A 25,562-nucleotide genomic window follows, 5' to 3' on the forward strand; every position below is an offset into this window, starting at 1 on the left:
GAAGCCAGTAATATGATGTTACGAGCATTTTAAGAAAGTGCATCATGCGAATTTCAACATAACGTGTTTATGTGGGAACTTTGACAATATTAAGCGCCTTTAGATACATGTAAGTAAGTTATTGCATACAGGCACCTAATTAAATTATTTCAAAGGTGAAGTTTACTAGCTATTTCAACTTCTCACGTGTACTCGAAGCTGTACAGAGCGGACTGGACTTATAGTATTTGGCTCGAAGCTATGTTGTAGCCCGAGTACCTACCTAAGTATGTTGAGACTTGTACACATGGATTCACACGCATACCTAACGCCCTAACATGTTCTTGGACATGAGTTTTATTTTGAGAAAATTGTAATGTTGTAAGTAGTATATTATTTATGACTCTATTCTCTCTGAATTATAGCAAAGTTATGAAAATAGAGAATGAATTTATTTAAATGTTTTCGTTAAAATATCAGTTCATAAAATGTAATAAAATAAATATTATACGTGTAGGTTTGTCAATCGAACAAAACATTGAAACTGTTCTCATGACCTGTACTTAGTCGTAATTTATGACCATTAATTACATATCTAGACAAATTGCACAATAAAGCTTAAAATGTAAATAAATAGAAATAGATAAAGCAGCTTTTCTCAGAATTGTGGGGCAATAAAATATTAAGTGCCCATTCTGTGTTAATTTGAAATCTTAATAAAATTTTGTTCGTAATTTTAACTCCCTTTTTGGTAAGGATGAAGTATGGCGTAGATACTGTTGTTTAATATTGTTTTGTTCTCATAGAAACAACGCGTAGTGTACATGAACGAGTATAGCGTGTCTGAGCCCATTTGCCATAGAACACTGCGGGAACACCGCCTAAGGCTTTGCCTAGCGTAGGAAAACATCCAGCTAAGCGTATTAATTGCCTACATAAATGATTTTAATGCGGGACATTAGTTCGGGCACTTTGTAAAATTTTGTTTTTTGCATTGCTCTGATTTTGTTTTATTATAATTTTAATTTAACAACGATGATCAAGTTGTTCTAGTTGCCTGAATGAAATGGTGTTCTGAATTGCTTTAAACTTATGAACAAAATGGCAAAAATTAGAAAAGTTCCGCAAAGTTACTGTAGTACAAATGAGTGTATAGTTTGTAGGCTTCCATTACAGTGAATACACATTAGTATCATGTACTGTAAATATAAAATCAAATATAAGTAGGCACCTCCTCTTCTATCCAGGACATCTACCTGACAGAACATCAGATTTACAAATCACACTAGCAATCAATAAAACAGACAATAAAATTAAGTCGTTATAATATTTGATTACATGTCGACGATAAACTAATAGTAACCTATTATTAATATTAATAAGACACGTAAGTACCAGCCACTAACATCCTGGTAAGAGTACATTACGTTTTTACCACATAATTGACTAGCAATTTAGCTAACGAGACACATATATCCTTGCTAGTCAATCTGCCAGTCAATCGGAACAAAAGCAATAAACCTAACTAAACCTCGTAATGTTTTAACGAGAAAAATATCCATATATTAACGCTTACGCATTGCTTAGCATTAAAATAAATTCCCTTGCAAAATCACTGGGTTTATTACATAAGCAGTAATAATAAACAAGGGCCAATCGGTATAAATTAAGCGGTGGCCGACAATCGCGTTTACACCGACGTTTGTGAATATTGAAACTAAATCATTTCAACGTGACCCAAGCAAAGGCTGCGTTCCAAATCCAATCATGAAAATTCATATCTCTGAATCCATTGACGTTTTTATATGACATCATAAACGTTTCATCAAAACAAAGCCCGCAATGGTTGATGCAGTCCGATTTCGAAATTATATCTCGCAGTAACAGCAGCTATAACAAAATACAAATAACACCACTAATGAAGTTTGATTAAAAACTGATTTATTATTTTTAAATTATGTATCCGGCTTGAAGCTTGTTTGTAGTTGTTAATTTATTTGATTTAGATATCACGCTTTCAGTCCCGCTTAGATCTATACGATACGATCATATCGAATCGGGTATCTAGTTCAGTTATTCAATTGTTCATTAAAAACATTTAATAACATGACAAGAAAACTGCCATTTGCCAATCATTTAGCGAAATGTTAAATTAATTAGGCAGAACTTTGATAAGATCAGACCTATGAGTAGTTTTTTTGTGATTACGCTAAGTATTGCGTCAAGTATTAATTGGGCATAATGGTTGCGTGCAAAATGATGGATTATGATCTTAAATTTGAATTGTATGAAGTTGGTTGCGTGGGTACGTAGTTGTTAACTAGACGGACCCCCCACAAGATATTGCGTAGGGGGGCCTCTCCTAGATGACCGAATCATTAGGATTTTCAGACAAGAACGTGAAAATGCAAATTATGATACTAGCTCCTAGTTAAATACTATGCGATGATTTCTTTAGGTGGCAATTTGTAGTTTCTGACGACCCTCATAGGGTTCTAATTTCCCATTATGTCAAGTATGTCCTGACATCTGTAGGTACGTAAAGTTTCAATAGATAATACGTTACTCAGTTTTCATTAGACACGTGAAATAGTTTTTTTTCCTTTGAACTTTTTGTCTTAATATTGCATCAAACTATTCCAGAAATATCCGCAATCGCCAAAAAAGAAGCTAGCCTTCCGTTCAACCAGCAGTTATCACGCAAACACATCTACAAGCCGCGTATCAACATTCACGTCATTCAAAGGCTTAAGGCTTCAATCAAGTGTAGTAACAGCGGCTAATAATTATAACAATGTAATCTATAGAAAACAAATATAGTGTGCAGTGACGTGTGACCGGAATGCGAGCCGCAGGGCGCGGCGAGTCAAGGTAAGGGGTCAGAGAGAAAGGCACGCCTAATGTCTGTGTTAATTTTGTACTAAACTTATTAATATTAGGGGTATTTATTGGGCTTTTACTTGTTGGAGACAATGTTTTCTGCATTTTTTGTATGAAATAATTTTACAAAAAATCTCTTATTTCGGGTCGGTTGTATGAGAGGTTACGGCATCGGCGGTAGAGAGGTATATAGGGGAGATATCCCGTACATGCTCTATTTATACCAAATACAGGTAAAGGCTAATTTTTTTGGAATGCTGAATGGATTACATACCAGATAAGACATTATAGACTTCTTCTCATGATGTGAAAACTTATGAGCTTTTGCGAAATTAGCAATAGGCTCCTACCTTTATTAGGGTAGGTGGTGGTCCATCGAAAATTGTTGCATTGAATCTACTTTTCAGTAAAAGCTATCGACCCCAATACATGGTAATGTTCGTCTAGTTTTATTGAGTTTATTGGCGCAATAAATAATTTTACTGAAGATGCTAAATATCTTTTAGAAGGCAAACATCGAAATTAAAGCTGTGAATGCTGTAATCTCACGTTCATTATTATAGCTAAACAATTTTATAGTCCTTTCAATAAGTTAGGAGACTCATAAATATTGAAGAATTTACTACAGATTAGATTTTAGGTAACGTGATGACAGAGTGACAAATCATAAGGTTTTATGTACAACGAGGTATATTGAGAGATGGTCCATTTATTTACTCAGTAAGTTTCACAATTATTGCCTTCTAATTGTGAGGGTATAAAGTCGGTACTTTACGGGCACAATATAGCCATCAAATGTTTGGCCCATACATCATTATTGCGATATCTAATTAGCGAACGGTGTTGCATCGATCAGGATTTACTTAACGTCTGCAATTTATGGATGTACCGGTGTTTAGTGAAAGTGATGCAATTTTGGTACATCACATTACATTCACTATTTATTGGTATTATTAAAATTACATTTGGTAGAGGTACATTTATATTTTGAAAGTTAGGCGAAGGTAAGTTCTGTTTCGGTGAAATTGCTACTAATGACTCGTCCCTTAAAAATATGAATAAGTCCGTAGGTATAACCTGATAAATCGGTTTCAAAGCTAAATATAGCTATAATAATATTCAACAATACTTTTTTCTAATCGCACAGTCCGTCATAAAAGTTTCAACCATTTGACACTAATGATTTAGTGTTGCCATAAATTTTGCGAGCAACAGATTAATTCTACCATCATCGGCAACCGCGCCTAGCGTTTCGGCTAGCCCCTACAAGGCGGGTAGGCGTGGTGAGTGCCCACACCAATTACCAACACTGTTATTATAGTTATTCGCAATGTCATTACTGAATATAAATCATTATAATGTATTTTAAATTTTAATTTGTGGCAACACCAAGTACGAATTAATTAACTCAATAAGAGGCTATTATGTTGTTACACGGCTGTCGGTTACAAGTTTTAAATTGTTGCCATTTTGTGCCGCAAATTAGGAAATAAATTGTTGGGGAAAATTAGCAATTTATTGTGTTGTTATTTGTAAGCTTTTGATTGGTATTTTCACGCTTGTTCTGGGTTGAGCTTTGAGATAAGGCTTAATTGGCTAACAAAGGGTCGGTTTGATAGTGTTTGCTTAAAATTAGCGGGGTTTGAATGTTAAGCGGCCCAGGAATGTGTTGAAAATAACTTAGGTCCAATGTCGAAAAGGGCCAACATATCTTTGGACCTGTAGCTAGCTACTGAAAAATTTGAATTTCTTTTATTTAACATTTTTCTAACCATTTTAATATTTTTCTTACAGTTGAGACTCCACAACAAAAATGGGAACATCTTAGATTTAACCCTGTTTTGGAGTATCTTTACTTACTTCTTGATTAACTCCAACTTCCATCTACCTCAAAACATAATAATATAAACGCCAATATAAGCTCTAAAACTAGAAGCATGTCCGTCGTTTACTTAGCTACAAAGCTTAAAGTTCGACCAGCTGTTGACATTGCGCTTTGATCCACATTCGAGACTGGTTTCATAGAGCTTGCTCCTTATATACGCATTACGTAGCTAAACGTGTGTTCGGTTTGTTATGAGTTTATAATGTAATAACGTAATTAGTTATTTAACTATCCAATTTTTCTTCTTTGTCTTTGGCTTGTTTCACTCGAACCCAAACTCATTTATTCAAACTTGGCTGCAAAAAAACACCTTTTGAATGTCATTTATAAAAGATAGCCCCAAAATGCCCACCTCCCTAGAAAAAATGTATCACTCATCGAATATATACCTAGGTTTCTCCGCGTCCCGTGGGTAGCAAAAAGGTGGTGAGAAGTAGCCGAAAAGTAGCCTACACTATAGCCTTCCCCGATAAATGGGCTGAATGAAACAATAACATTTTTAAAAAAATTGGACCCGTAGTTCATGATAATAGTGCGTTCAAACAAACTAGTACAAAGAGAGAAGTACTTCGAGTACAGTTTCATACATTTTAGAATCCTTCTAGTCTAGTTGGTCATAAGGCTTAACAAATTATAGAACTTAACTGGAGGGTTTGGCCCTATTTTACGTACCACACATATTTCCAAGTAGTAAGTATCATATTTTAACAGCATAATTATCAATTGGAGTTACATGAAACAGAATAGCATACAACCCGACCGACAGACAATATATTGTCTTTATGATATTTAAATGACCAAGTATTAACATGTCAACATAGCGTGCCGACTCGACCTCATAATATTTAACTATTTTATATTATGTGCTAGATTTATGGATCTATTTACTGACCAATCAGCTGACAGCATCCGTACAACTGTTACGTTCATTATAAGTACTGTAATTGCAGAATGCAAGAATGTTACTTGTAGTGATGATTGTAGATAGAAGAGTATGATAGAAGAAAATATCTTGTACTAACCAACCCCAAATAAAATTGGTGTAACGGCAGGTCTATATTTGCATCATTTTAAAATTGTAGCACATCATTTGCTTCTGTTTGAATTACCCAAGCCTATGAGCTGCTACTTATTTTTACACCTATGTCCGCATTTTTATATTATTCTTAGCTTATTTATTGAAATAGGTAAAGGCATCCCTATACTTAGCGAAGGCATTCAATGCAACATCGGGTATTTGGACATTTTTAAAGGGATTGTGGAAGTGAATTTTCTGTCTTATCGCGGTGCCGCCCATACTCCAACATTTTCAAAATACTGCCACATACTATCTTAATTGATGTAAATTCCTATACAATGACAGAAGCCCGTAAAATTGTACACCGGTGGTACAAAGCACCTACGATGTAAACTTATTGTGCAATTTATGTATAAACTAATTTATAGCGTGTTAGCTGTTGTACCTACTGACAACATTGCCCTAATAAGAGGTCGATATAAACTTTATTGGAGGCTATTTCACACTCGTGTTGGAACCATAGAGAACCAAAATGACCAACGGAGATGACATAACTGAAAATCTCCTAAAAAAGTAGCGCGCCAAAATGCGGGTGTTCGGGGGATGAGGAACGTTACTGTCTCCGCCCTTATACGCCTTCCTTGGAATCCGCCAACAGCGAAAATCGTTGACAGATGTCTCAAAGAACCCGGACGCCTTATTAGTTCACTCGTAACTGATCGTTTAGGTCGTGTCTACCGTACGTGTGCTAGACCTAGAAGAAGGCGCCTGACCTACCTGCATTATGGCATCTCTGAAGATCTACTTACTCCATGGTTGAAACCTATATCTACGACTTCTAATAGGCGGTGATGTAAGTCCCTTGAAGGGATAGTCAGGCAATAGGAAATAATATTTACTGCTGATATTTCTTCACATCCAAACATAAAATGTATTTTCGTGTTAATTGGTCCAGTTTCATCTATAGAAATATGTTTAGGATATAGGAACTCTACAGAGTATTTGATTGAAATATTTAGATGGCGAAATTTTTGCAGGTAGGCAACAATAGTTCATGAGAAATGCAGTCATTGAGGAAAACAAAAGAAAAGATTATTTGAAAATCTCAGCGTTATTTCAAGATCTAACAAGATCGTATCTATTGGAACCATTGAAAGGTCTTTGAATGCTAGAGTTGCATTCAGTGAATGGAAGTTTCGGCTCAGAACCAAATAATGAACAAAAGCGGATCAATAATATAAAGGGGAGTTATATTTCACCATGTCTATCGGCCAGTACATAACACCTCTAATATTAATAGGAATTCTATTCACAACAACCGGCCCGGTTGTAATTCAGTTAGCCAAACAAAACGCTGTATTAGTCATATGGTCTATTGTCCATAGCTGTCGTTCGCACCGCTTTATCTTAATTGACTGCAATTTGATTTAGTGGCGCAACTGTTTGCCAACTTAACTTTGCTGCTAACCAACGCCCATACACCTAACGAATTTATTGCCGAATATATTTTAGTAGCAGCACCTCTAAGTTTGTCTTTAAAGGCACGTGCCAATCTAATGCTTCGTTTCGGAAAAGTTACGTCATTCAAAATTCAACCTTGTTACTTTGGTGATAGAGCTCTAGTTTGTTAGTGCTATGGGAATTTATGAGGTTGTCAAAAGGCATTGTGTGAGCAACGCCTAAGGGGACAAGTTATGTCACACAGCTATTTCTTGTACAACACGTCTGGTTGGTAAGTAACAAGGACATAAGATCTGTATCGCGCCATATGAATTTGATTGAAGTTCAGGGGGCATACCAGGAACCTGAATATTTTGAATTTCGATTCTACATTATTATTTTTTATTCTGCCAATAAATCTTAAACCTCTCAAACTTCTTCACAGCATGATTTGAATATCGAACGATATTCAAATGTCTTCTTTCTAATTGGTCGCAGGCGGCCATTACTATTCGCGTGACAGTTGCTAATTCATGTTGATTGGTCATAGTAGGCCTCGAACAGGTATGTCAGTTTTATCAGTAAATGAGTGAATGAAGTGTGCACAGTTCGTTCCTTGATCTTTATCAGCCAAGTTGGTTTAGCAAATGAAACTTGTCAGCAAATAAATTTATCACGAATGATACGATAAGATTTGTACCCCTGTTTATTAACTGCCTGTTCGCCGCATAATATACATATAAATGGAAACTGGTTTTGGGATATTTGATGATTCATTGATATGTCAAAGTGCGTGAGAAATCAGTTTTACATTTGGTTCTAGAGTGCGATTGCGAATTATGCCATTACAAACTGAACTTGTGGTGCTTAATTAAGTATAGTATTTTTGTGGCTTCTAGCTGCGACATTTGTTCCATAATATGAATAAGTTGGAATTAATTTTGCTACGCATTACTTAAATGCAACTCCTTCAAGTTTTGTATCATAATCCTTGACATCAATGAAGGCACATGGTAAGCCTGGGTTTTTGACTATGTTTTGGAATTGTTTGTCCCATGGTCTGATATGCTACAGTAGTAACTAACCGAGATACACATTCCGGAAATCTTTTGAAGAAATACATAATATACAACCTGTCAATTACTTCGCGGACTTCTGTTGTCAATTCCAGTTAATACAAACTACATAATAATAGATCCTTTTACCTACAATTGAAGTACGCGGAAGTTTAAGCTGTAAGTACTGCTTGAATGACGTCACAATGATTTACCGAGTGTCAGCGGCAACTAGGAAACCTTTAATTATATAAACAACATGTTTATAGTTGCATCTTCTTTATGTCAAGGCGTAATTAGCTTCCTAGATGTGCATATAGGTACATCGCAGTACCAGACTTTGATTAAAACATCAGATTAAAAAGTTGTGAGGTTGAACCCAGACTGGAGAATTTTGCTCCATATGGTTTCGTGAAGTGTTTCCTTTTCAGAACTTAGCAATATAATCCATAATTATGACGGGTAATCAGTTGGATGGGTTAGATTCTCTTAGGCCTTCCGCAAAGAGCTTATTGGGCCAAAAGTAGGTACGGTTATAAGGTAGATAAATGCAATATAGCATTGCCACTACTTTGATATGAGTACCTAAGAAGAAGCAAGATTAGAATTGGAGTTGGTAACTAGGATTTGTTCATTTCTAGAATCCCACGGTAGTAAGCGCACATGTGACCACGAAACCTCGTTGGTTCAGTTTGGCAGTCAAGGCGATTAGATAAGCCATGATCACGGAATGACCTCTGCCACCCCAACATTCTATGACATCATCAGCAGGTGGATGCCTTGCCTCATACAATTCCTTAGTCATTAACAACACTACAATCAACAGAACATATATCTCGATACCGTCAAACAATAATTCAATCAACATATAATAAGGTCACGGTTGAACCCGGTTCAATCTAAACCTTTACCATCGATTAGTATTCGATACAAACTCGATTACATTAATCAATTCGTTTGCAGCAATGCTTTAATTGAATGATTATTTTAATTTGTTTAATTGTTGCGATTGTTTTTATTGTAATTTTAAATAAAGAACAGCGATAAGATTTTAGTAAGCTTATTTCATAAGACAATTTTAGACCACGAGAGTTTTTGTGCGATAAATAGCACGCATATTCAACATTTTCGTTGGGCCGAGCTTTAAGCTTTAAATGAGAAATGCAGGTTTGATATAACTATCACAATCTACAACAAGGCTATCTATTGAACAGTTTTTAAGGCTTCTCATACATTCACAACATTTAAACAGCACTTAAACAAACATTAGCCAGCATACGATATTTTTAATGCACGGGTCACTTTCCGCCATAATGCCAGCTCGCTTTCAAGTAAAGCTACAAAGGGCACTATTTTTCACTAGAAGATAACGTCCTAGGCCAGACAGCTGAGCTAAAGGCCTGTCTTATTAAACTTTCGTCCGTTTCTTGAAGACCACCATGGGAGCGGGATTGCTAGCTTGGATATGAGTCATGCTTCGCGGTACCACATTTGTTACTGTTTCAAATGTTTAGATTGCTGCAGTGTTTAAAAGGGGCGATTAAAGTGTATCTTGGGGTTATTGCGAAAAAAGAGTGTAAGTCTTGTTTGTAAGGAATGTTGATTTTGTACTAATACGCACCTAAGTACCTAATAGATAAGATTTTATGTAGGAAAACGTTTATGGTGGGTGACACAAACTGAAAAGCTTAGTTCTGAATTTAAATCTTTCGCAAGAATTTGACTTTGCCATGATTTTGATCGTAGCGGAATGCTACGCTAGTAAAGCCTTGTACATGATTTCTTAGGGCTAGAAAAGATACGTTGCCATCAACATATCTTTTGACAAAGCTACACACAAAATAATTATGACAAATAGCAGCGCATTAAAACTTTTTGATGAGTACTTTGAAAAATAACAGTTGTACTAACACAAAGGTTTAGTAAAAGCTTCGTTACAGTATTAGTGGTACATTTCTCAAGCATTTGTTATATCTATTGTTGTAAGTTCGGAACAGAGATCATGGAACGGCTGACCATTTATTAATAGGACATATTTGGACAGCAAACGACGTGTAATAAATAAACGTATACAAGTCAGAATTTGAACCGAAAGTCTGTTAGTTACGGAGCTTTTCGAACGTTCGATCTGGTCGGCTCGAATGTTTGTGCTGACAAATGTATCGAGTTTGATTCTGAGGCAATAAGCGAGCAGATCAAAGAATCTTTGATACAGAATTTGTTAGGGACAAAACCAGGTACCCACATGTCAAGTTTAACTAGAAATTAATTGCATCAATATTGCTTAATTCGAATGAGTTTAGGTATTTCACCGACAGTATATAGTATATCAGAAAGCACCCAAATATTTTTCAACTGGTTGTATCTTAACTTTTGCTCTTGATTTCCTAAAGCAAACAATTCAGAAACGTATTACACTAGAAGCCAATATCTTAGATCCTGCTGTTACATAACTTAATAAAAAAACTGAGACCGCTCAAATAGTTCCATTGATCTTACAGTCTCTTTAACCGGAGGTTCCTACGAGCCGTTGACAATGGACAGCTAAAAGCATTCTCAAGGATAAGCTGCAGTTATTGTGTACTTTGTCGCCCGGGTCGCTTTGCGATGCGTATCTAACGCTTACTTATGTTATAACCGCTATGTACCAATTAGACTAATGAATTTAGGGCTGCTGCTTTTGTGATGATTATTTCGTTGACTTGAATTATCATCAACAATTTAATTTTGAGTCTGTGTATTGTGCAACATGTCTTGGGATCTTCTATATTTTTATCTCACAAGTGACAGTCTCTCCGACTTATCGTCCTTCACAGAATCCAAGCATAATTTCTTTGTTTGCCCCATATTCTACATCCAACCGCGTTCATGGCATGCCATCCTCCCAACACGGTCCTCATTCCTTCGTATTATTTTAACTATGTATGTATGTAACCTATAGTGACATTCATTTACAAATTAATTGAGGATTATATGCGAAGGTGAGGCTTTATCGACCATGTATTTAGGATAGTTTTGGAGGTACAAAGCTCTCTCTTTTTCCATAAGGTCTGCGTATGTATTCCCTTGCTAAGTTGACAACCCTACAAAATGGTAGGAGTTCAACTACTTTCAAATCGACACAAATCGATGTATCGATTGAGAATTCGTTATCTGGTTCACTACTATCCAGATTAATGAATAGACTCGAATAACTTACAAGGGGATCTGAATAATCGACACTGTGTAATCAGATTGCTATCTGTTTTCTCGATTTATAAGGATCTGCCGTTTTCCGCTTACGTACAAACGATTTCTTATCTGCATATCATGGCAGCCATTTATAAATTGTTTGATCTTGTGTCCGTTCTATACAAATAGAGGACTAGATCTGTCTGTGCTGGAATCTTAATAGTTTTGTGCTGGTTTAGAGTTAAAAGGGTGTATGTGGAAGTACGTGCCTTTTAGTACGCATTCTTGAATAATAGTTAAATATCCACAGTATAATAGGTAATGTTTATTTAATGATTGTATTTATCTATTTGTGTGACTTCCAGAAGTCCGACTTATGCCCGAAGGAAGTGCTACTGCATAAATAGTAGGTAGTAAAAGTTACATAGAAAAAGATAATTTTAATAAATGTTGACTTGCCTTGGTCCTTGATAGCAGCGAGTGCATGAGGTACTCCAATCCAAGGGCTAGGTAGATCCAGGAAAACTGCATCAGCTTTACCATTCAACTCCTCGCCAAAACCATCAGTTAACACATCTCTGTGTTTTGCCTAAAATGTAACACATTTCTTTATCTTGTTTCTGCAGTAAAATAACAAACATCCTAATTGGGATTTCCCCCTTTTTTAAAATACTCTACAAATTGCTTTAGTAACTTACAATTTTTGCTAATAACATACTTATTTTTTTTATAATACCCTCCTTTGGTAAAAATATACCCTTTTGAAGGCTAATTGATTACCCACAGATAATTAACATTTAAGCTTTCAGCAAGACAATTTGCTATTTCAATTTATGATTTTTCCATTTAACAAACTGTTACTGTCATAGCCTTTTTACCGTCCCACTGCTGGGCACAGGCCTCCTCTCACACGGACAAGAATTGAGCATTAATTAACAAAGTGCTATAAAATTAAATTATTAATATTTAACTGAATGATCAAGTACTCACAGTAACAAACTCAGCTATACCATGTTCTTCAAACTCTTGCTGAGCGATTTTACTCCTGTGCTCATGGAAGTCAAATGTATGGACGTGGCCATGTGGCCGCACTCTTCTAATGAGGGCATGGGTAAGTGACCCACTGCCTGTACCTATATAAAATTTTAAAATGTTAGGTAAAATTACATAACGGTTAACTAACAATAAAGTAAAATGATATGAGAGTTACTGTAACACAAAATTTAATAAGACCCATTTTTTTTCAGAGCTTCTAAGAGAGAAATTATATGAAGGTTGAAAAGATTGCCTCTGATTATTTTTCAACAGTTAAGGTACTTATAACCATTACTTGGCATATCAAATTTGAACACCCACAATTAAAAAAAATAAAAATTATGAGATTTTTTTATCTTCATGTGAAAAATATTTTTTTTTTATTTAAGACAGATCATGTTATTGTTAAATAATGAACAACTTACCAGCTTCAATAACAACAGACCCTGGGACCAGGTCTAGTTGTAACATAATCATGCTAATATCCGGAGTGTAAATAATTTGTGTGCGATGAGGCAGGGTCAATGACCATAGCTCGGGTGTTGGCTGTAATACATGTCCCCAGCCTTTTGATAGCTCCACCTGATGTTGAAATGAGTAGTTTTAGTGTACCTACTGTCGAATCTATATTGATAATTTTTATTTTTATGAAGATTTTCCAATTTCTTGCTTTGAACTTTTTTTTTTTTTTTTTCTTAGCCCTTATTGTCCCACTGCTGGGCAAAGGCCTCCCCATTTTGTTTCCACACCTCTCGATCTTTAGAGTGCTCCCACCAGTCAAGGTTGTAGGCGTCTTTGAATATAATATTTTTTTTTGGATTACGTTAACAATTGACCGATTCAAATGACTAGGAAATTATTGAAAAAAAAGTTGCTTTCTATTGCATAGAAGACCGGCACCGGTTTGTTACTTTTGCCAGGCTGTTGTTATGTTGAGGTTATAAAACCTTATTGTTTTTGTGTTATTTCGATTTATAAATAATAAAGGGTCTTATCCTTGAGGCAATGATCATAAACTTACCCGGCTACCATAGTTGGCTCCAATCAGAGTTCTCACTTTCAAAGCACCAAAAGGTGTTTGATACACATTTTCCACAATTTCACCTTTTTTATTTTTCATTTCGGGTCTCACATCTATGGCGTACAAACTATTACTTAGATACAGAATAGCTGTATCTCCTTCCTCAATTTTATCTTTATAATCTTTAAAACTCATCTTATTTTTATAATTTTGTGCACGGCAAAGTTTGTAAACAAACCACACACGAGGGGTGCTCAAGTTTTGACGTTACGTTTTGGTTTTGCTCTCTCACAGGCAGTTTTGGTAAAAATGACAATTCTGAAATAAAAAAGAAAATTATATGAAATCCACATGATATCTTCAACATAAGCATATCTATAAACTTAGCATTGTTCTGGTGGTAAATAACTAAACTAAATAAATATAAACTGCTCTTTTTATGTATCATTAACGTATTTAACTAAACGCTACTTGCTCGCTAGTCAGTTTCCTATGGACTAAAATGTACGTCTTCATTGGTAGATAACCTTTTTTTTTTGAGCGGACCAATGACATTTGAGATATGGGTACAAAATGCAAGGAAAACAAACTTAGTTTGACGTTGCTTGCTTGCGGCCAAAATAGAGATTTTGTGATTTTGGTGAAAATATCAATGAATAAGTGAATCTAACACAAAAATGACTGTGCACAATTCTTAAATAAATCAAATGCTTTTGTGTTTATGTGAGAATCTGTAGAATTATGGTGAAAATGGACGCGTCCAAAGTGACGAGTAAAACAAGCTCGTTGAAGGCTCTTATCCTTAAAGCCTGGAGGGAACGCTGGACTGACATACAATGGGGTATCAACATCAAGACTATACTCCCGAGAGGCGTCAGCGGCGACCTATATAACCTAGCAGACTGCATCCTCCAGCAAGCAATGGTTGGTTGTGGAGCCAACCAGTTGGTAATATCTTATTTGAAGCATTCTTTGGCATCTCACCTCGTTTCTTACGCCGCTGTCCTTCAGAGAATCGCTAAATTTGACGCGTTTCATAAACCTCATTGCGTTATGAGCCTACTTGAGTTCTTAGAGGGTGTTCTTGATGGTATCACTTGCCGTGGGAAAATGGAAGAGGAAGTACTATCATTTGCTGTTTCATCAATTATACTATGGCTGCTACAGGTATACCACTACTGCCTGAGCAAGTATCCATCACCCAGCCCCATACAAAGTCAAGAATTACTAGAAAAATCAACATCAATTTTGAATTCCATTATCAATGCTGATTTCCTGCTCGCTATGTTCTATTTAGCTAAGCAGAATGACCCTAATGAGTATAGTGAGGTGACAAAGAAATGCCAAGAGATCACAGCATTTATGATGATGAATACTCAATTTAAGGCACCCGTCACTATACATGAGACTTTACAAAAGATTTGCAATATGGATATTGATAAAATAGCACCATTGAATAATAAACCTGAGCCAGTAACTCATTGTTTGCAAGCTTTGATAGCTGTGAATGTGCTGTCGAACCCTAGCGCTAATATGCAACAGTTATCCAGCCAACTTCTCATGATACAGAGAATCAAAGGGTACCCGCTCTCAAGACTGTACTGTGAACTGATTAGAGCATGTTTTATTTCTCTCAATGATTCAAGCAAGGATGCTACAAAGCAATCATTGTGGGCTGCGTTCACCTTCCTTAAAATACCTCAAGTCATACACTACTTACACAATATTTGTGGTACAACAACCAAAGATGGTGAACATTCTATCGAGATTGCAGAGGCTTTTGAGAAATTGTTGCAATCAACACCTTTGCTAGATGTTGTGGATACTAAGAACTCTTGCAACAGCATTGTGTCTTTGCTAGAGCCTCTAGTTAAGTTGAATGTGGTATCAGAAAGTCATCTGGCGTACTTCAAACAGAAGCGAGAGCATAAAGATATCAAACTACAAAAGTTGGAGCCAACAGGTCTTCAAGGATCTGTCCCTTCATTCATTACAAGAGCTGAACCAACTTTAGCTGGTATTTTGAAAACTATGGGAGGTGATTTCCATAAAACTCAGGAATCTTTGTATGCTATGCTTTGTCAAATTGTTGGAGGTACAACTTTGGACACCATATTAGCAGTAGCTACTGTAGAAGGGAAGTTAAAACTGTTTGTCTCAAGATTGATTAAATTCAATGAATTTGCTCTTCTTGCTGCCAGTGAAAAAGGAGCACCACAGTCCAAGGTATACATTTTTGATATATCTTTCTTGATTCTTTGCTCTATAGTACAGGATTATGGTGCAGATGCTGTCCTTGATGAAAATGGGGACTCCTTTTTTGATAAATGGGTAAAGGAATGTATGGTGTACCAAGGAGTACATAAGTCTCCAGATCAAATCCTCCAAAAATGTGATCAGCAACTTGTGGATATATTTATTAGTCACTTGAGTGCTCCAGATTTTGATTTCAAAAACACAAATATCAAACCTCATGATTTATGCATGAATGTAAGTGGAGTAATAAAAGAAATCCTGTTTGCTTGGGAGCAGGGCTCCCTTTCTGCTGCAGATGTTAAATGTATGTTGGATTCCTTGAGGCAGAAAATGACATCTTTAGCTGTCTGTGCTTCCGTTTGGTTATGTTCCTACATAAATGTTGTGCATCAAGATGCATTTTTGAAACCTATTAACATGGTTCAGCAATTTTTGGTACCACCTGGTGAGGTTGAGTTGACTCAAATTGATAATTTCAAGGAGAGGACTGTTTTGATGTGTCAAATTGTAAGAAAAATGCAGTACGATATTCATCCTCCATCAGTACCAAAATCGAAAACGTTAGCATTAACACATAATATTATATCGAGGCAACCTATTTTGGAGCAATTGCAATCAGTTTGGGAAGATATAAAATCCAGAGGCTATCTACACATTGATGCTACTCATATAGTAGAGAGTCTTTTGAATACAACTGGTCCTATTTGGTTTGTCACAAACTTAGTTAAAGAAACTCTGAAATTCCGTTATCAAGAGGATCTTGATAGGTCCGTGGACATCGTATTAGCTATGTTCCATTTGGATATTGAAAAATGCACTGAAGCGTTGTTACTGCATGTCTTACCTCAATACTTATACAACAGTAAGCTTTGCGAGGATTTAGTAGAGCCGCAATGTGCTATGTTGGCAAAACTATCAGTTTATTGCGTTTATGCCGCTCTCGAACACAGCAACTTGAGCAAAGGACAGCCATCTAGAAAGCGTCGTCACGATGATTCGGAAGACATGGATGCCATGTGCACATCTAGTAAAGTAAGGAGGTTGAATGACAATTCTTCTGATAGCATGTACTATTCACAGGCACATAGTGTTTCTGGAATCACATTGAAAGAGCCTTTACTGACTGCGCTAGAGACACTTTATACGTCCTTCTCGCAATTGGCTGGGAAGAACGGTGATGTCACGCCACAGACTGATTTTATTTTACAGTTTCTTGTGTATGTGGTCCAATGTGGACAGGATAGGGCTCCGCTGGTCTTACAGAAAATGCCAAGTGAGTTAGTACCGACACTTATAAAATGTCTTCCCGATGGCTTCAACATCAGTCTGATACTCCGACTGTACGACTTAACCACTCCCTATGGAAGAAAAGATACAGCCAGGGATTTATGCCTTATGAGAAATATGCGGCTCAGACCCGATTAAATAAGTTTCATGTGCAAAATTATGTGTCGTCAATTTATGAGTTTATATTATGTGTAAAATAAAATCGAATTATTAATTACATTGGGTTTTTATTTATAATCACTTAGGAGGAAATGAAACGAAATAATTAAGGTCATAATAATCTTTACTTCGCAAAACGCAATCAACAAAATAGTGATCATAAATTAATACTAGTTATGTACTTCTCCTGTTACAAATAGTTGTTCCTGTTTTATATTTTACACACTTACTGCTATTTTGTACAATATTCTTATTTCTACAATTTCCAATACTGGACGGAATTGCACAAACTGCTCGGTAAAGAGAAAAAGAGCATTGAATTATTAGTGGCCAAAACAACTTAAGTTAATGGTATTCAGTTTAAATTCGCGATTTCTGGTCGTGTTTCAAAACATACGGTACGGTACGATTTAAAATGACTCATAAATAAACTTGACACAATAAAATTTATTGTTTTGAATAGGATCGCTTTGGACAGAAGTAAATTCTTATTAAAAATAAAACAAACTGCCGTCTGATACGGCTGCATACCAGACCTTCAAAGCAACAAACCTTAGGGGAACAAAAACTTTTGCTTTAATAAATTGCTAGGTCTTGCGTTGCTTTTACAAAGTTTTTTTTTTTATTTAAAGGGAGAAAGAGAAATTAGAGCGACGAGCATAAACCAGATTCGCTATTGTTTTATTCAATAGGCAGTTGCAACCTCGTCGTTGAACGGTACCAGAAGCAATATTGCGTTTGTGCATAATTTATGAATAGCACTGCGAATAAAAGGAGCTAGGAAAATGGACGGCATCGATTTACCAAAGCACGGACTTATGCACGTGCCTACTATAAATATTTACAAAAATAATACACTTCGTATACACAAACAAATCACATTGCATGTGAATAATAATTACGCTCTAGCACCTATATCATTATTTTGTACAGAATCCACGATACCGGACAATAATATGTACAAATAAATCTATCATTATACAAAAATAATTAAACACAAAGATCACAGGAGAGTTCCAGAGCTTTTACTATATTTAATAAAATTTATTATTACAGGGTAACAAATTATTTAACTATTCAAAGACATTATAAGAAAATAAGCTACAGTTATAACGCAGGCTTTTTGGCATCCGGCGAATCAGAATGTGGTCGATCTAGAACAATAAGAAAAAGGGAACGTTAATATATTTTATTCTGATGTTTTATCTGGTGTAGGTAGTGCAGACGCATTGCTCCTGCGCATTTATCTTGCTTTATTTATGTATCTGCAATCTCTGCACTTCGAAACAGATTCCAACTATCTTAAGATACGAAATATTGGTTCCAACAGTAGATACGATAGCTAAAATTCTCATTCAATTCAAATGCAGTAACTTACCAATTTGCCTTCTAAGTACGTCTTCCCTAGATGCATTATACGCTGGCGGTGGATTACTGACCCTCATTGGTAAACTTAATCTATTAGGATTGGAGTTTTCATCTACCGAGATCTCTGCGCTATTAGCGAACGTTGTCCTTTGACTCCTATTCCACGTCTGTTGATAGGAACTTTCTGTGGTTATTGTGTTACATCTATTGTTAGTATGAGGAACATATTGCTCTGGTGACCAGTCGAACACGAACGTATGACTGTAGTTGTGGGTGTAGGCTGTAGGTGTGCCGGACGGCGTAGGAGGCGTCGTCGTCACGTAAGGACTAAGGTCTTGGTGACAGACGTCAGGCACTTTCTGCAGCGCTGACTCTGACCACGTGGGACTTGGGTTCCATTGGTCAACCATTTCTGTTTCTGTTATGTTAAAGTTTTTAGACCCAGGCCTTCTACTGGCTATTGACCCTGCTGATACTGCTATTAGTGTATCGCCTCCCGATGTTATAGTAGAAGGTGTGCAACGAGGTGACATATTTGTTACTGGCGTATTTGATTTCTCTTCTATACTTTTCCCTTTCCGCTTAGCATTAGGCTGGATCCTCGTATCCTCTATCCGTAAATTGTGGTATCTGAAAGAGGAAGCTAAAGTTACACATGTGGAATTTCAATCGGACTAACTAGGCAAACTCGTCAAGAATACGATTTAAAGATGAAACTCAATTACACGCACATTCCTAAAACGACATATTTGATGGACAGCATGAGGTCATAGTGCAATTAGCAAGACCATTTCTAGGCCATACCTGATACTTAAACACTACGCTGTTAGATGAACTGACAATTTGAAATTAATCGAGTTATGGCCATGAACAATTTAATTCCATTAGCATAATTAACAATTGTTGGCCATCAAATCGGAAAGTAGAATATCTTACCTATTTTCTTGCAGCGAGACTGAATAATCCACAGGTCCGTTGTCTGTCCTCTCGTAGGCGTAGTGCATGGGTGCTATGTGTGGTGGGACGTGTGGTATGTGAGGTTGTATGCCAGGGTTGGGCATCATGACAGGCTGGTTGCCGTTGATGCAGACGGGCGGTGTTGGCGTGTACTGCATCGCTGGCGGGTACACTTGTATGTCTGGGGGTGGCGGGCCGTACATCCTCGTTGCTGCTTCGTAAGCCAGGCCGTAGTGTAGCTTGGATTGTACTGCATAGTAATGGTAGAGCCAGGGGTTGGCTTTCATTACTGAGGCTTCCTGTTCACTGTTGACAAAAGAATAACTTTAAGATAATGTTGAACATGACCACGTTGAGATCTTTAACATGAAATCCAGTTCAACTATGATAAAGCTTGGAAGTAGGTACCTATAGGATGATAAATAATAATGTAACCATTATTGTTATTAAATATTTGCCCCTGTATCTGTCATCAATATTTATCCGAATGGAATAGGTTGTTCAAGCGCCAGAAACCTTGAACTCGAAATAGATCGCTCCTAAGTTATGAGCTACGCAAACAATTAAAATAACTTTTAAATGGTGATTGCATATAACTGGAAAGAATTCACGTTAGTTTCAACGACATTGTTACAAGCTTTACCCATTACTATAATAGTAAGGAGGAGTACTAAAGTTTAATGTTTATATTTAGTAGGATTCGTTTCGCCATGCGTTACTGCCGACAATTAATTATGTATCGAAGTAGTTTAGGCTATGTTCCATTACACTAATCGCAGATAAGGACAGTATATTAGACTTGTAATGTGTTTAACAAGTCACTGTTGTTTAGCGGCCTTCTCACAAATACTTGAAATAGAGTTTGCTGTCTGAGATTTTCCGATAAAAGCCCTGCATTTTCGAGCGGCGAGAATTTTATCGCTTCCATTATAAAAGCGTTTTCTACTGACTGCGGTTAACATTCTACGAGTTCACTTATCTGCAGTTCTTCGAAAAGCTTTTGACAAAGTAAACAAACGTTCTTTTGTAAAACAATTACATTGTTTTTATCTACAATCGTCGTCCCGTCGTAAGATAAACGTATTGCCAATAAAGTTAGTTAACAACGTTATGTTCGTTACTAGTTAACAAATGATACATACGTATAAGTTATCTACGTCACACATCTCCGATTGTCGACAAAATGAGGAACATTTAAACAAACGACATGTAATGACTGCGGGTAAGGCAAGGTGAATACACAGTATTGAATTTGTGCTTAATGTAACCTTTCGCGCGAGTTCAGCTAACGTTTGTGTTTGCAACCTTTAAGATAGTGGATGCAGGGAAATGTCACATAGTTGGACTCAGCCCTGGACCTACATAGGTACAGGTGGGTTGAAAATGCTTCACAGATATCATTGTGTGAGATTTAATTAATAAAACATACATATTCAATGCGTGTTGTCGGGCTGCAAAATTATCTGTAGTTCATTAAATAGTACTAGAACAGATTTATTGAACTGCCAACTCGCTAAGTGTGAATTATTGAACTAAGAAAATTATGAGGATTGAGGGCTGCTATTTATAGAAACTAGTACAACACCTATACCTATGCTCTGCAGTTTTTGAGCTTTTTTCATTATTTAATGGGGGTTGCTTTAACTTAATATAAAAGTTAAAAAAGTGACTTAATTAGTGCCTATTCCATAGGAAAACTATATTTTGAAATCCACCAATCGAAAACTCGAGACGTGTTGCGTTGACGACAGTACATCAAAGCTTAGATATGTGTTGGACGGCGACAAATCGTTCTTACATTCACTCTAAGGAACGAACAGATACAGTTGTGAAGGGTTCGGAACCAAAACACCGAATGGATAAAACACTATTCCTATGTTAACACGCGTTCTGCATTAATAAACTTGACCCTTACGACCTTCGTGATTTATAGCAAGCTTGTGCTAACATTTTATTTATGCTAAAAGCCTTACTGAACGGCTCGAAGATATCGTACAAACAGTAGGTAAGTTATGCACATTAGTTGCCATTAATTTTATGCTCATTTGTATAAGTTATATCTTATTATTGAGTGTTAAAACAATATTGATTTAGATTTCTGTTTTAGTATATTAATGTAGGTTTTCGAACACCTGTGGAGCCTCAAATCAAGAAATATTGCTTATATTTAATTTTATAATTTTAATTACTGAGGACGAGTTGTTTAACGAGTGGCTGTAGATGTAGGTATGCCAAGTAGGTAAACTACATGGTACCTAATCAGAAATAATTTACGTGCTTCTAGCATCGTAAGTTTGAACACGTATTAAGTTAATTATACTAATGTAAATCTACCAACGTCTATAAAATGTCGTAGATCCTATTTGACTGAGATCCTAGATAATTTTCAAGGTTCAAGCATTCTAGTTAGACTTTTTATATTGTCTACATAATCCGGTGCTTGTTATGCATAACCGAGTTAATGGAATGTTGGAAATCAACGTATCCGTCCATGTTCTCAGTTTCCCGCCAATTTGTGCGTCCGCGCAGCCCGAACGCATAAATCTCGTCGACATGACGTAGGCGGCCGACATGTTGACAATTTGTTGTCGTTCACCGTATCACTTGTACATGCCATAGGTGTGTATAAACAAGCGTTAAATTACTTGCTCATACACTTTCGACATCGATATTTCTTTTGATGGTCTAAACAACGACAAACGGTTCTTTACAGAAACGACTTGTCCTCTACAAAAAAGCGTCAGTTGCCTCTTACGCAGCATGTTTTTATTTTTAAATGTAATGAACCAATTAAACCGGGAATAGTTACATTATTTTTTGTGGCTTACAAAAAATACACAAAAGGAATCTGAACGTAGACAGATAGAATAACCGTGAAATGTTTTCGTTACTAATAAAATGACTGGAAAGTAAAGCTCGGGACGCCATTAAATCAGTTATTCACGTAAGCCAGGCTCATTATTAAAAGCAACAGTATTTGTCAGTGGAGAGCACGAAGTAACATGAGTAGGTTGCGCAAGAGCATCAGCGCAGAAACGTGACAAATGACGCAATCCCGCGAACAATGCAACTGAGCTTGTGAGCACAGCGGATTTATAGGCACCACCGTACAATATTTGGTACAATTTATAAAATAGAGCGTTGCCATAATATGCGTAAACCTACAAGGGATTTAAACGTTTAATAAATACCTAGCTCTGCAGGTGCAGATAAACAACAATATTGTAATAGTGTATTACAGTAAACAAATCGACTGTACCAAGAATTGTGTCATTTTAAAAGCACTCGGCTTTTAATACAGTCATTACGTAGGGTACCTATATTTATGTTGTTTCAAATCTTGCATCTAAGTAGGTCTACTTAAGTCCAATTTGTTTACCCTTTTAACTAATTGCCTAAGAGCTAAGCTCTTAAAGTTTCATAACCTACATTTGAGCTAACTTCGTACCTTATTTAGGCTTTTAGAGGCAAATGGTCTTCAGGTGTTATTATCGCTAATGTCTGCTTATGACATGGACCGCACCCTTTCAAGTCCTAAGTGGCTAAGGACCGCGCCACCGCCCTTTGTGCCTGATTGTTTAGGTCAGCTGGACTGTCACCCACTCGCCCATTCAAATTAATTTAGATTTACTATCTAAATAGCGCCTACCACGACTAATATGAATCGGTCTTGTCACTGTAGGCCGAGCCATAATGACTTTGTTCGCGCCGATTATTATCTAGATGCCTAATCCGGATTGTGAATGGTGTTGAATTTAATGTTTAGGAAAGTGTTAAGTCAGACGTTATCTTAATTACGCCTTTAATGGCCCGGCGGAATAAGGAAGGAGTTCCTCGTTAAAACTCTTGGAACGCTGCGGAATCTACTCACTGTGGATCCACACGTGGATTTTAAAGCATTCCTTCGAACACTGCTTGCAAAAAAAGCAATTAATGTGATAAAGCAACAGATCGGTAAGATTCATCCAAAATAATTTATTTATCCAAAAGTTTTGCCGTACCAATCCAGCCATACATCTCGAGCAAATTTACAAAATTAGCAGCAGTTTTCGTGTATTCTCGTGCTATAAAACATAGACGGTTGTATCCGCCGGGTCCATCGATCAAACCCGGCGCTTGTTAAACACCGTTTCTCACATCACAACAATAGCCCTTTGCAGGCATATTTCAAGCCATCCCGATAGTAACATCGGCCGGCCGATCGGCTTGCGAGGCTCGCCCCGGCTCTATAAATCACCCCCTTACAATATTTATTCTCTGCGAAGCTTCACTACGAACTCTAGATCTTCGATCGAGTTTTAACACTCGATTGCATAGAACAAAGTAGATAAATATTACCGATGCAGCTTAGAAAATAACCATGGAGGACCAAAGACCTGAACCGCTTGTTACTAATAAGAGAGATCAGAAAACATTCAGCGAAAGTTGGCTCGGTATCTGTAGCCTGCAAACTGTCGCTTGAGCATGTGTGATCGTTAAATCTAATTTATTAGTCTGAATGTGGTTCCAAACTATGTTCGTGCCTATCATGACATAGCTTTGAATTACAACACGCGACTTCACGCTCGCGAAATGCGAAGAATAGCCATTACAACGAATGCTCTGAATGAAAATGATTACGTAGCGTATCATTAGAAGAGTGTAAGCCGAATGTAGGCTATTCCAATCAAGACAAGTAAACAAAATGGAACATAATTGGCCTTCTTAAATTGCTAGGCTATGATTGTGACTATTAACGTCAATTAACGAGGCATAGAAAAGTTATGCTTGACTCATGAGCAGTTTATAAAATGGATTGTCTTTTAGAAAACATGAGTATGTTAGTTTTAATTCAATAATTGGCTTCATAGTAGGTAGGTACTCCAGGAAAAAAATATTACAGAATTGAGTCACCATTGCCAAAAAATCGTTTTTATTAACAAAGTTTGGATTGTTTTCAAATGTATTTTCTTTGTCGAGTTGGCTGAACAATAGTAAGGGTCGTGTTTACGCGAGAGGCGTACGTCGTACAACGTCATCTAGTATTGATATCTCAATAGGGAAGTCTGTAAGTGACCGCGTTAAGTTATGACTGCAATTTTTCAAAGTCGGCGCACCGTGGGCCGGCGGAATTATCGGCTCGGTTAATAGTGTGGCTTTGGGCTCAATTAGTTGGCGAGCTTTAGACTTTCTGATATACATGGAGTTATTGTTCTAAGGAGTTTTTGTATTGTTCGCGTTTCGCGTTTTATTTTGTTTTGTTGGAGGTTTTGCACCTGTTTTGTTTTCTCTATGAAGTGCTTGGTTAAGGCAAGCACCCAATTTGATAGATAGGCACTGGGGTTAAATGACTTACATAGTTTGCTTGCAAAGCACTACATTTTTGTTCAAGTAGATACCAATGGTCAAGAAGAATTTACGCTATTATTGATTTACCGTACCTACCTATATTCTGAACCTATGTTTATGACTTCGATTAACAAACAAACCATATAAAATAAAGTGACTTTAATTACATTACCTGACTCTTCAACAGCATAAACTCAAGCATTTAATATTTATCTACGGCCTAGTCATACCGGCATCAGATTTATTTGCCACATCGCATCCTATAAAAGGGAAATATTGCAACGGAATTTAAAAAATGTTGTCGAGATGCAACGCTAACAAAATACCATGTAAAATTATCTCCAATTACAGTTTAATTCATAATTACAAGGCTGGACCTCAAGCCGTAAACATAATTGCTTGTTGGAACGCCGTAACTTGACGATAAATATCGTACCATTTAGTATTGGTTTACTTGATATTGTTTGTTGATGGAGGGAGGCTTTAATTTGATGTATACGATAAGGCTTGTGGGAGAGTGCATGTAGCAGAAATGAGAATGCTGAGATGGATGTGTGGTGTTACAAGAATGGATAAAGTGAGGAATGATTACATTAGAGGAAGTCTGAAAGTAGCTCCAGTTACAGAAAAGGAAGACCTAAGAAAAGATGGATGGATTGCCTGAAAGATTATAAGAATAGGAAAGGAGTGAGTGTCAGTATGACAAGTGACAGGGGAAAATGG

General features: G+C 36.7%; 3 protein-coding genes across 3 annotated transcripts in view; 1 reads left to right on the forward strand and 2 right to left on the reverse strand.

The window, feature by feature from the left end:
* The window catches only part of LOC110376244 (tRNA (adenine(58)-N(1))-methyltransferase catalytic subunit TRMT61A), a 53,862-nt gene extending 40,102 nt beyond the window's left edge, over window positions 1–13,760 (reverse strand). Inside the window, exons 1-4 of the mRNA XM_021334655.3 lie at window positions 13,485–13,760; window positions 12,889–13,045; window positions 12,419–12,561; window positions 11,888–12,017 (exon numbers count right to left, since the gene is read on the reverse strand). Coding sequence (XP_021190330.3) covers window positions 11,888–12,017; window positions 12,419–12,561; window positions 12,889–13,045; window positions 13,485–13,679 — 625 coding nt within the window. The 5' untranslated portion in view covers window positions 13,680–13,760. The remainder of the gene's footprint in view (window positions 1–11,887; window positions 12,018–12,418; window positions 12,562–12,888; window positions 13,046–13,484) is intronic.
* A 292-nt stretch (window positions 13,761–14,052) lies between these two features.
* LOC110376255 (mediator of RNA polymerase II transcription subunit 24) lies at window positions 14,053–17,244 on the forward strand. Its single transcript, XM_021334662.3, has one exon. It carries the CDS (start codon window positions 14,226–14,228, stop codon window positions 17,163–17,165), a length of 2,940 nt encoding a protein of 979 aa, XP_021190337.2. The 5' UTR covers window positions 14,053–14,225; the 3' UTR covers window positions 17,166–17,244.
* A 48-nt stretch (window positions 17,245–17,292) lies between these two features.
* LOC110376260 (PAS domain-containing protein cky-1) overlaps window positions 17,293–25,562 on the reverse strand; it is a 121,127-nt gene continuing 112,857 nt past the window's right edge. The window contains exons 10-12 of the mRNA XM_049837791.2: window positions 19,491–19,817; window positions 18,565–19,184; window positions 17,293–18,340 (exon numbers count right to left, since the gene is read on the reverse strand). Of these exons, the coding sequence (XP_049693748.2) occupies window positions 18,294–18,340; window positions 18,565–19,184; window positions 19,491–19,817 (994 nt within the window). The 3' untranslated portion in view covers window positions 17,293–18,293. The remainder of the gene's footprint in view (window positions 18,341–18,564; window positions 19,185–19,490; window positions 19,818–25,562) is intronic.

Source organism: Helicoverpa armigera, chromosome 23 (genome assembly GCF_030705265.1).
Source record: "Helicoverpa armigera isolate CAAS_96S chromosome 23, ASM3070526v1, whole genome shotgun sequence".
Lineage (NCBI taxonomy): Eukaryota > Metazoa > Arthropoda > Insecta > Lepidoptera > Noctuidae > Helicoverpa > Helicoverpa armigera.